Genomic DNA, 12,516 nt, shown 5'->3' with positions numbered 1-12,516 from the left:
GCTGTGGAGTCCCTAAGTGCAGCCATCCTGTCATGTGCAGAAGACATTGATTTTCTGGAGTCCTTCCTGACTTCTGGCTCTTACATCATTCCACCCCCTCTTCCTCAATAGGCTCTAGTCAAATTTCAATATATAAAATAATTTTGAAAAAGTGTAAATGATAGGAAATGCCGAGAGTAAATGTTCTAATGTTAAAATAGTTTAGGCAATATGGGGAGAAGCTTAAGCTAAGGTAGATGTGACATTTAGCTGCTTAAAGTGAAAGTGATTAAAATTATATTTTCTTAAAGAGTTACCCATTATGAATTAGAGATAGTAAGAAAGTATAGGTTAGAACCTTTTGTGCATTTTGAGATGTTAAGACAGGTGCTGGATTTGTCTTGTGTTAAATAAGAGTCTAATTATTAATAGGATTTCTGCTTTGGGTACTTACTTTTACTTTTCTTCCTGGATAAACTAATCTTATTGCAGCTTGTTATGCCGTGTTTGGTTGATATCATTGGAAGGCCTGCTCTTTTCTGAAGGGAAACAGAAGAGCTGTGGATTTGGGGGATGGGGAGTTGGGGGCACTGGGAGGAGAGGAGAAGGAGAAACTATGGTTGGGATATAATATATGAGAAAAGAATAAAGAAAAATGGGGGATGTTGTTTTAATATGTAAACTGTATTCTTTTTAATAAGGTGATGTTGGATCAAATGGACAACCTGGCCCAATAGGGCCTCCTGGGCTGCCAGGAATTGGTATTCAGGGACCACCAGGACCACCAGGAACTCCAGGACCAATAGGCCAACCTGGTAAGATGACAGTAAATGTGCCTCTTATAGGACTTGCAGTGTATATGACTGTCTTTTAGCAAAGTGATTCAAGAAGTAATCTGTATATGCATATAATTTTATAAAAGTGTGAATTATAGATCACAGCATAAGAGCTAATTTAATGCTTGATGTTTCCCCTCTGTTCACCTAAAATCCATTTCTAATAGCACAATTAGATAATTACACAGTTAGCATTAACATATAATCATTGAACAATACAGTTTTAGAAACATAAACCTCTAAATGTTAGTGTTGATTATTTCAGACCAGAATAGCGATAATGCAGTAATAGGCAAGACTTGCATGTAGAACTTCTTCACATTATTAGCATATAAAAATCATACTGAGAGTTCACAAGAAAGTTCTGTAAAAATATATCAAAGGTCTTTTGTTTCTTTTTATTTGATCCCCTTCTCCCTCCTTTTTCCTCCTAGATTAGGAATAATTTTATAACTGACAACACTAAGTTTTTATTTTAAAACAATGGATACTCAGAAAGATTTTGTGAATATGTAGCCTAGTGGTTTTGCCTCTATTGATAAATTATATGACTCTTCTGTATTTATATGAGAGTCTAAACAAAATGTGGATTCTGAATGAATTCATATTTTCTGTTTGCTCGGGTATAGTAAGGGCCATCATCAATTCTGCATTTTGGTATTTTAAAATAGTTCCTAAAATTAACACAAATATAAACATCTAACTTTTTAATTCACATGAACATATTAGAAAGTTGAGCACAATTAAGATGTACATGTAATTCTTTTGAACATAGAGACCTATTTTCTGACCTTAAATGACACTGGATATATTGTCATTGAAAATTTCAAAACAGTGGTTAACAATATAAAATGCCCATAAAGACTATTTTTATTCATGTACTATTTTAAAAATCAATTTGTACGCACATTGTACCTTTTTTATGGCCCCTGACATGAGATGTTGTTACTGATTGAAATATTAAAAAAAAAGAAAGAAAGAAAACAACTTGGAGTCATGCTTTGAACAGAGTTGCTATAAATAGATGCTTCATCATTCATGGAAAAAACACTGCCCAACACAAATAGCTGTGAGATCTTGAAGAAAAAAAGTATTTTTACTTTTGGCCGATACAGACTTCACCTGCTATTTCACAAAGAAAGATAAAATGAATTTATTACTTCTGTTGTGTTTTATTGTTTCTTGGAAAAATGCGTGACTGTATAGAAGCATTTTGAATTCATGCATCACAGCTGAAAGAAAATAAAGCATCATTAATAAGTATCTTAATAAAATACAAGATTTTAATAAGTGATGGAGAGGGAACTGGGAATGATATATAAAATAAGATTGTTTCTAATTTAAATTTAAACATGAAAAATGTTAATAATTTAAAAAGGACCATGTAAGAAAATAAAAAAATACAATATTTTAATACATACTCCTTTTTAACTAGAGCTAATACCTTTCAATTGTTTTATTTATTAAACCATCTAATAGTCTATTTATGTACCACTTGCCTCCCTCCCCAGCAGCATGTATACATATATTGACCATAAAGTCTGCATAGGATCAGAACAGTGCAAGTTAATACATTTTAATTTATTTTCATATACTTGCTTGTAAATTTTTCCTTGGCCATAGACCTTAATATCTAAACTAATAGTATTCAGCAGTTAACCAAAGTTAGCATGAAAAATTATTCAAAGCTTTCTCAATATATAAGTTTTCAAGTCACAATTTTTATTATGGATGAAACATATTCATTTTTAAGGTAAATTTTATTATCATCACCACAGTAGAATATTAACTTCACCCACTTTAAATTATCTAGATACTTAAATAGTAAGTTGATCAGCAAGAATACTGCCATAACCTGGGTTATTGTGTTCGACAGCAGCTTATATAATATACTTGTTTCATTTTGCAATAGAAAATGTCATACAAAATAATCAGAATTGATAGTATCATATTATTTAAACAACATTTAAGATAAAACCAAGATCAAACTATACTAAATTGACTTAATTGATAATTATTTAGAGGGGTCAGCATAGTATGTAGTAATAATTGATGCCTATTATGCTGACCCCTGTAGTTATCAAATAATGGGACAGTGAAAATCCAACTGTGGTCAGTGGTTCAGTGACAAATCATAAGTTGTTAACAATCTACAATGAGATAAACATTGAAGAATATGCATTCAGAAAATTCTATAACGATTTACTGCTATGATCCTATTTATTGAATACTATAACCAAAAAACTAGGCTCTTATTTTAACCAAAATCTAGGCTCTTATTTCATTGCTTTAGGGCTTTTGTGCTTTATTAAAAAGTTAGTCAACGATGAACTAGGAATTTCTTCAAAATTTTGTTTTACCAAAAATAATTTTTAAGAAATCTTAAATAAATGTGATTTGAAATGTGGAAGTTTGATTTTCTTTAGTCATTTTTACATGTACAATACCAAAATCTCTCTAATGTGCTCTCTTAGGTTTATCATAGTTTATCATATACAGATCCTATCACTTTTTTATAAGAAAAATAACTAAATCCATCATTTAGAAACTGCTTCAATACTTACTAATGATAATGTTTTGTTAACTAGGTTTACATGGAATACCAGGAGAAAAGGGAGACCCAGGACCTCCTGGGTTTGATGTTCCAGGACCCCCAGGAGAAAGAGGTAGTCCAGGACTCCCTGGAACCCCTGGTCTTGTAGGACCCCCAGGATCACCTGGTCTCCCAGGAAAAGCAGGTGTCCCTGGATTCCCAGGTAATGTTTAATAATTTTTCTGATTGGGGATCAATGAAAATAATACTAACATGACTCTGACAAACAATTTTCATATGGCATTTTACAAATTGACATTATTAAGGAAGAGTGTTAAGCGTATGAAAATTAGAAACTCAGTTTGCTGTTTGCACTATACTCAGCCATGGCACAATCACCACACTATTTACAGCAATCTGCACCCTAACTCAAAATGACATTTTAAAAAAAAATTGTAGCATTTTCCACATCAAGTCAACTAGGCATAATAATAGTCATTCTAGGTATTAACCAACCTTACCTAGCTTTCCTGCATATTTGTACTCACACATTCTTCAAAGCAATACTCTTCGTGTGTTCTGGATCAATTATTCATAGCCTAAATGACGAATATGACATTTAAGAAATAGGCAAATCAACAAACCCCCTACCATTTACATCATTATGCCTTACTATGGGCAGCTTAGCCCTTACTGAAATATCATTTCTTACAGGCCTGAGCCCTACTAATTACATTAATTGCCATTGCTTATTCTGTGTGAGAGTACCAGTTATAAATTGCTATATAATGAATGATGCAAAATGTGATTGTTTAAAGCAACTTTCCAAACATTTTCCTTAAGATTCTGTGTGTCAGAAATCAAGGGTGGGGGGGGGAGTGAATTTGCTGGATCATCTTATGTGATTCATGTGACTCAAACAAAATGATTGGATTTTTTTTTTTAGCTCATGTGACATCTAATCATTCATAATTCCTCTTCTCATTGTAGCATTCCCCATTGCAACTGGTTTCACAAAGAAATAATTTCATGAGAGAAAAATGAGGTCCTGGAGAGATAGCTCAGTGGTTAAAAGCACTGGCTGCTCTTCTAGAGAACTAGGGATGGAGTCCCAGCACCTACATTCTCACTTTGTCTGTTAACTCCAGTCCCAGGAGACCCAGTGCCCTCTTCTGGCCTATGCTGGTACTGCATGCACATCGTGCACAGATACATTTATCCACAACACACATACCATGTAAAATAAAAGTAAACATGAGCTTCTTGGAAAGATGGGGGAGGGAGAGCAAGCAGAATGGAATGGGAGAGGGAGAGGGGGAGAGAAATAAACAGAGATTCAGAGAAAGATAGAGATGGAGAGAGAGGCTTTCCAAAGTCCAAAAACACAAAAGTTGCTAACTGATATATATTCTCCAAAGGTGCCAAAGGAGAAATAGGTATCATGGGACCTCCAGGCCCGCCTGGACCTTTGGGAATTCCTGGCAGGAGTGGTGCTCCTGGTCTTAAAGGTAAGAATTGGAGTTGACTGAGAGTTGTATATGACAAGGAATTTAAACATTGTGTTCTGTTAATATAAGTTTTGTTTTTCCTATTTTAAAACCATCAGTACCTAGTGTTTTATTTCTTTGTGATGTGTCAATTAAAAAGTCTTGTTTTCAGTTTGATGACAAACCTGATCTGTATACCTGAAACATTGTGAATACTTAGCCCATGGTAGTCCTTTACTAATTATCCAAGAATTCTAGAGAGCAGAGAGATTATTACCTGGCTTTGTAAATATGTATATACTCAAGTCATTCATTGACAGACATCAAGGTACATCAATGTTTTGAGTGCTTAGAAGACTACCTAATTATGAAACAAGTGATAGTTTTACATGCATTAATTATGGATGGGCAAATTTGGTGTGCTTTGTTGATTTTAGGTGATGATGGCATGCAAGGTCAGCCAGGTCTTCCTGGCCCTGCAGGAGAAAAAGGTAGTAAAGGAGAACCTGGACTTCCTGGTCCTCCTGCACCAATGGATCCAGATTTCCTGGGATCAAAAGGAGAGAAGGGTGAGCCTGGCTTACCAGGTAAGTGAATGGATGGATTAACAAATACATTCTTTTTGCATATGTGAAGTTTAATTTGGGGGATAATAAACACGGTCCCATGTGGATGCTAACACACACTCTTTCACGATACCATATACCCAGTCTCTGAAGATTGATTTTACACATATTTATCCATTTATGTATCTGTGTATGTATATATTTGTTTATTTATTTATTTGTGTGTGTGTGTGTGTGTGTGTGTGTGTGTGTGTGTGTGTGTTTGTGACTGAATGTGCATGAGTCAAAGAACAACTTTTGGCAGTTAGTTCCCTTCATCCACGTTGTGAATTCCAGAAATTGAACTCAGTTTATTGGGCTTTACACAAAGCACCAGTCCCTACTGTGCTGTCTTGCCTGGCCACTGATATTTTGTTTTAAATATCAGAGAAGTAACTTGGATTCAGCAAATCCATTAGATACATAACATCTTGGTAGTGAGTATTTCATTTGAACCATGATCTTTCATTGATTAGCTTTCTGCTTGAATATTTTCTTTATCGTTTCCCTGTCATGAGCTATAGGATTTTTTTAAAAAGATTTGGACCTGGGGAGGTGGTTCAGTGAATTGAGTTTTTGTTATGCATGCATGAAACTGAAATTTGGATCCCTGGAACCCATATAAAAGCAAAACTGGCACATGCTAGTAATACTAACACTTTTGAGGCAAAGACAGAAGAACTCTGGGAGACCTTTGAGTTCAATGAGAGACCTGTCCTCAATAAACAAAATGTCCAACAATCTATGAAGACGTCCAAGTTCAACTATGGGCCTCTATGTGTAGCTACAAACACACATGTGCCAACAAACCTATGTATGTGTATATACATAAATACATAATAAGTATACTCATAAACAAAACAGACTTAAATAACTACCCTCAGGTTTCCAGAAGTGCCACAGAAGTGTAGAAGAGAGAAAATTATATATAACCACGATAATTTGGGGAAAGTATTTGTGATTTAGGAAATGTGGTTGTCCTTTAGATTTTTTTTCTCCTTGAAACCAAATGATGGTGAATAGTATAAAGGTTTCAAATTATAAAACTATTGGTTTCTTTCTATAGATGTATATCAAAACTACCACAAAACATAAATATACATAATGAGAAGGCTCCTAACAGTTTAAACATTATGAAAATTTAATATTAGTCATTAATTGGTAGCTTTTAGTACATTTGCAATTCTTTTGTGTTTTATTAATATTGTCAGTTGTACATGTATGTATGTGTGTGTAAACAAATGTCATGAGCATGATTTGATGAAAAATTACCTTTAAAATTATGTCTTCTATTGGAGCTTTTCAGAGAGTACCCAAAAAGGCAGGAACATGTAAATTTTAGGATGACTAAAATGAAATGTCTTTCATAGATATCTCTTTTAAAAATCAGGTTCTTACTGATTGCTTGATTGATTGATTGATTGATATGCTACAATTGCCATGTAAATGTCAGAGGACAACTACATGAGTGAGTTCTCCTGCTCTACTCTGTGAACTCAGATCTTCAGTTCAGGCTTGGTGGCATGTTCTTTTAGCCACTGAGCAATTTCACCAGCTCCTGGAGTTATTATCTTATGTGACTTATTTTTTAACCATGCTTTCTCAATTATAAGAATGGGAAAATATGCTTAACATCTACTGTAGGATAACTAATGATGAAATAGTTTGAGACAGTAGGGAACAAAGAGGAAGTTGAATTTTGACTGGTCTAACTTTCTTGGTGAGATATAGTAAAAATTGGAGAAACTAAAGGGCAAGTTCCCACTGAGCTACATACCTAATCTCTCTCCAGGGGCATCTTCATAATTCATGATCCTTATCTGTACCATGTTAGAGACAAAGATGTTCCACAACCACCAGTACAAATTCTAAGAAAGTTAGCTAAATTATTACCAAAATATGGCAGACACCCTGAAGAGCATCCTTATCTTCCAAAGCACTATGTGAGAGATGGTTTTTATCCATCTTTTCTTCCCTAGGCATCATCTTAAAAGTTGCTTTCTGCTGCATTTGTTTTGAATATATTTTCATTCTCATTTGTCCTAGGAAATTTTGTCATCTTGATTTGGGAAATCAAGTGCACTATATGAAAAATGAGCTTTTGTCATAGAGCACAGAATTAGAGAAATGGTTCAAGTACAGCAATCTCACAACACACACGAGAGAGAGAAAGAGAGGGAGAGAAAGAGAGAATTACCAGTTTCTTCTTTTCACTTACATATCCTGCAATACTTAAACAGTCATTTTTTTTGCAAATTAATTTGTTAATAATAATTAGCCTAACTTGGTTTTTTATGCTTAACTTGTCATCCTTGGAAGGTATTCCTGGACTCTCAGGACCAAAAGGCTACCCGGGTTTACCTGGAGACCCAGGACAACCTGGACTGAGTGGACAACCTGGGTCACCAGGACTACCGGGTATGTAAGGTAGACCACAGTGGCATTTGACAGCTGGCAGTAATCCCCAGAAAAGTAATTGTAACCATAGCATGCTTAGTGATGATTTGGATCTTGTATAAGTGATGATTTGGATCTTGTATAAGTGCAGTGAGGCTTGACAAAATTGTTGACATTTAACCCAAGTTTCAACAGACAATAATATATTTTGCCTATTCTTATTCATAGTTTTCTCACAGCTGACTGTATGTAGAACCATGTTACAAGTAAGGTGCTATATTTTACTACAGATAGACACTCCAACATATAAATAACACATCAGGTAGGAGCTTGAATAAGTCATCTGTTTCAGTTGTTTTTGTTGTTGTTTGTTTGTTGTCATCAGACAAGTCAAACATCCTGCAATTTCAAAAGATGATTAAAATGTTTACTTTTTTAAATTTCTAAGGAAGAAAGTTTCCCAGGCACTTTGTAGTCCATTACAGCACAAACATTCTTACAGTGAGTAGTTTGCCTTAGCTACTGTCTTCTCATAAAACTGTCAGCTGTTTGATTTTAGTTTGGGCCCTCAGGAAATAAAAAGCAGCTATTCTTTATCCTCTTAGAAGAGCCCTAAAAGCCATTTGTCATCAAATTCACACCACATTATCTGACAGATTGAGAAAGATGGATTCTCTCCTGATTTCTTCCCAACATCTTCTGCATTCTCTTCTCAAAGCTAGAAGTCATCTGTGAAAGAACCAGAAAACCACATATATTGTGGCACTGGCAAACATGTAGGTGACATCACACAGCTTAAGCACCTGTGATGTTCTAAGTAGAATCCTCAAACACATTCAGGTCAATGCAGCATCTCTCCATCAAAACACCAACCCTTATATCTTTCTGGCCTAATTAGAGTGTGGCTCTGTTATTACAAAGACCCATGGCCTAAGTTTTATTGAACATTATATATTGGATTTGCCTGTGAGAACACAAAACATACATATATGGAGTTATATAAGGGATTATATTAATATGTGTGTGCATATATATTTATAATACGTGGAATTGTTTTAGGAGAAGAACCAAGGTGCTTGGGTAAAATGACCTTTATTTCTATGAAGTTGAATTTAAACACCTGTATCAGCATGATAATATTCCAGTAACTTATTAATGAGACTTCTGGTGGACTCCCTACCTGTTTCACACTGAATTATATCTGTAGACTATATTATAATGAAATTCACCCTTCCAATCCCATGATACCACTACTTTGCTTTAATTTTAGAAACATTACTTTTCTAGGTCCCAAGGGTAACCCTGGTCTCCCAGGTCCACCAGGACTTACAGGACCTCCTGGACTTAAAGGAAACATTGGTGACATGGGTTTTCCTGGTGAGTGATGAAAAGTCAAATCTATTTAGTCCTATTAATATTCACTGTCTTTTTACTTTGAGAAGGCTCTCATGTAGCACAGGCTTGCTACATAGCGGAAGATGACATTGAAGTTCTTAGTCCTCCTCAATCTACCCTTGAAACATGGGGATTAAAAGTGCTTGACACCATACAATGTTTATAATATATTAATGATTGAACCTACAGCTTTATGCATATGAGGAAAGCACTCTGCCAATTGACTGATGACCCAACCCTCATTTTTATCCTTTTTTTTTAAATCATAAAAGATGTAAGTATAAGGTCTGAATATGTAGTGAAGTAAGAATATATAAGTGACCTGGGATTCCATGAGCAGCATTGGAGATGAGGCACCTAATGTTGATAGAATCAGAGTAAGGCCATCTCTAAAATAACCAATGAATAGAACTCTCACAACAAAAAATATTTAAAGTGACTTAACAAGGGGCAGAATTTTAAGAAATTTGAAAGAATTCACGAACATAGGTGTTTTAGCTTTTTCCCTTCCATCAAAATTTCCTTAAAAATAAGATGTTGTTCAGGAGCTCTTGTAGGTCTCAGTTAGAAGACCTGGGCAGTCTAAGGGACCTCTGACAGTGGAACCAGGATGTATCCCTGGTGCACAGAAGGACTTTGGGAGCACATTCCCCATGGAGGGATACTCCCATAGCCTAGAGGCAGGAGGGAGGGCCTAGTCCCTACTCCAAATGACTTGACAGGTTTTGATGACCCCTCCTGGAAGGCATCATCCTCCCTGTACAGTGTGGGGGTGGGGTGGGAGGGGGTTGGGGGGCATGGGATGGAGTAAGGGAGGGAGAACTGGAATCAATATGTAAAATAAGAAAAAAGTAATAATAATAAAATAAGTTGTTGCATAAGGTCATCTGTGAAACTCATTATATATACTCAATTTGCAGAAGTTTTTAAATGATCTTTTTGCTGAATCCCATTCATCTTAGGTTTGCAGTGAGTAAAGACTTTTTTCATTTAATAGTATACATCACATATTTTGAACAGGCCCTCAAGGTATAGATGGGCCCCCTGGACCTCCTGGAGTTCCCGGACAACCAGGCTCTCCAGGGTTACCAGGACAGAAAGGAAATAAAGGAGATCCTGGTGTTTCAGGCATTGGTCTTCCGGGTCATCCTGGTCCAAAGGTAATCATAGTCTTCTGATCATGTGTCAAAGAAGTTGTACCTTTTCTTTAACTGTGCTTATTTCTAGTTCTTTACTAAACAACCTCCAGAATGACACGCACATTCTGAGCAAAGAACTGCTCCTTCCATCTTAGGTTGTGAGGTCAAGCTGCTAACAAGGAATATATTATCTAGGGGCCTATCATAAGTTTTATTGCTAAGTAAAATGGGAAGCATACAGAAAGAATATCATGATTGTACATTATCCATTTTCAAATTAAACCTCTTAATTTCAAAACAGTATACTTTAGATGAGTTATGCTAGTACTTAACTATATAGCATAGACACGGTGTTGGCTTGAATCAGGCTGGTGGCAATGGGAGTGATAAGAAATTGTCTGATTCTGAACATAGTTCATAGATCAAATCAGGAAGACTTGGTTATAAGATATGAGAGAAAGGAGCAAGGAGTCAAGGGTGACTGTGAAATCTGTGGTCCTGAAATCATGGAAGATAGGAAAGATTTTGGGTAAATAAGTTTGGAGAAAAATATGAAGAATGTAATTCAGTGATTGCTGATATTTTCTTGCTGAAACAGGAAAGTCATCATGGGACATGAGGATGAGGGACAAGACTGGAGGCCTGATTTCCGGCCTCCAAAGCTGTTTTCTTCTACTTATGAAGATCTATAGGCATGGGAATATAACCCAGTACCTTTTTTCCCAGATAAATTCTCAGTTGACCCAATATCATCTGTAAGAAATTCCATTTTTTTACTCACTGATTTAAAGTCATAGTTTTTAAATTTCTTAAATTTGTTCAAGTATATTGATTTCTATAATTGAGTAATTTCAGCATACAGTAAGTAGAGTTGAAAACAACCACTATAAACTATCTTTGAATTTACAATTGAAAATATCAGAAAAATGTTTGAATTAAGAGTTATCTATGATGATGCCTCATGGAAGGCCTCACCATCCCTGGAAAGTGGATGGAGGATGGAATGGGGCTCAGTTTCAGTGGGGGCTTGGGAGGGAGAGGGAACTGAGATTGGTATGTAAAATAAGATAGTTTCTAATTTAAATAAAATTCGTTAATAAAAAATCTTTTAAAAAGAGTTATCTATGATATCCTTAAAGCAAGAAGAGCATTTGTAGCTTTTTTTAAATGTGGCTTATAAGTATATGTTAGTAAGATACCCATATGTACAAGAATGAAGGTGTTAGAAATTAGCTTTTTTTTTTTAGAAAACCATAATTGTTCAATTCAAAAATAAGCAACAGCCTTGAATAGACCCTTCACTAAAACTCATATACAAATGGTCAGTAAATACATGAAAAGAGGTTCCACATCACTAATCGATACTGAAGTGCAAATCAATTACACAGTGAGATAATTCTCTGTCCCCAATAGGAAGATTCCTTTAAAAACTAGTAAACAGGGCCAGGGTATGTACCTCAGTGGTAGAATGCTTACCTAACCTTGTGAATGCCTGGACTTCATCTTCAGCATAAACTAGGCATGATAACACACACCTTATTAATAAGAACGTTGAAAGATAGTCATCCTCATTGGTCATGTTAAATCAATTTTAAATTACAGTGAGATACCACTTTCCGCTCAGTAAACTAGCCACTGCCAAGAAGGTTGGAAAGGATGTAATGAAATTAGAAGTCTTAAACATTGCTAGTGGGAAAGTAAAATGATACAACTGCAATGAAAAAATATTTGGTGATGCCTCAAAAAGTTGTAGCTATCATGTAACCTACCAGTCTCACTTCTGTGTATATACGCAAGAGAAGTGAGCAGCCGTTTCTTCACAGAAACTTTTACTTGTATGTAAATGCTCATAGCATTGTTATTTATAATGGCCAGAATGTGGAAAAATCCAAATGTCCATCAGGGGATGAATGGTTCATGCTTTATCTATATAGTAGAATATGATGTAATGAGTAATGGCAATAAAGTACTAATACAACCTAGATTATTTTAATTTTGTGATGAGCCACATTCATAGCTCTCTTTGGCGACATGTAGCCCATGGACCATGTAAGATGATTGTCAAGAATAATTTCATGAAAGTAACAGATTATTAGATATTATTAGATGTCCACTGAAGAATTGGTAGATTGTTCATGGTAAGAT

At 35.3% G+C, this 12,516-nt stretch overlaps 1 protein-coding gene across 1 annotated transcript in view; it reads left to right on the top strand.

The window, feature by feature from the left end:
* The window catches only part of Col4a5 (collagen type IV alpha 5 chain), a 152,186-nt gene that overhangs the window by 107,545 nt on the left and 32,125 nt on the right, over nucleotides 1–12,516 (top strand). Inside the window, exons 30-36 of the mRNA XM_051178007.1 lie at nucleotides 681–794; nucleotides 3,404–3,571; nucleotides 4,767–4,856; nucleotides 5,273–5,422; nucleotides 7,760–7,858; nucleotides 9,125–9,214; nucleotides 10,253–10,392. Of these exons, the coding sequence (XP_051033964.1) occupies nucleotides 681–794; nucleotides 3,404–3,571; nucleotides 4,767–4,856; nucleotides 5,273–5,422; nucleotides 7,760–7,858; nucleotides 9,125–9,214; nucleotides 10,253–10,392 (851 nt within the window). The remainder of the gene's footprint in view (nucleotides 1–680; nucleotides 795–3,403; nucleotides 3,572–4,766; nucleotides 4,857–5,272; nucleotides 5,423–7,759; nucleotides 7,859–9,124; nucleotides 9,215–10,252; nucleotides 10,393–12,516) is intronic.

This window comes from Phodopus roborovskii, unplaced genomic scaffold (assembly GCF_943737965.1).
Source record: "Phodopus roborovskii unplaced genomic scaffold, PHOROB, whole genome shotgun sequence".
Taxonomy (NCBI): domain Eukaryota; kingdom Metazoa; phylum Chordata; class Mammalia; order Rodentia; family Cricetidae; genus Phodopus; species Phodopus roborovskii.
Note: the sequence above shows the minus strand (reverse complement) of the source record. Positions and strands in the feature narration are given on the sequence as shown.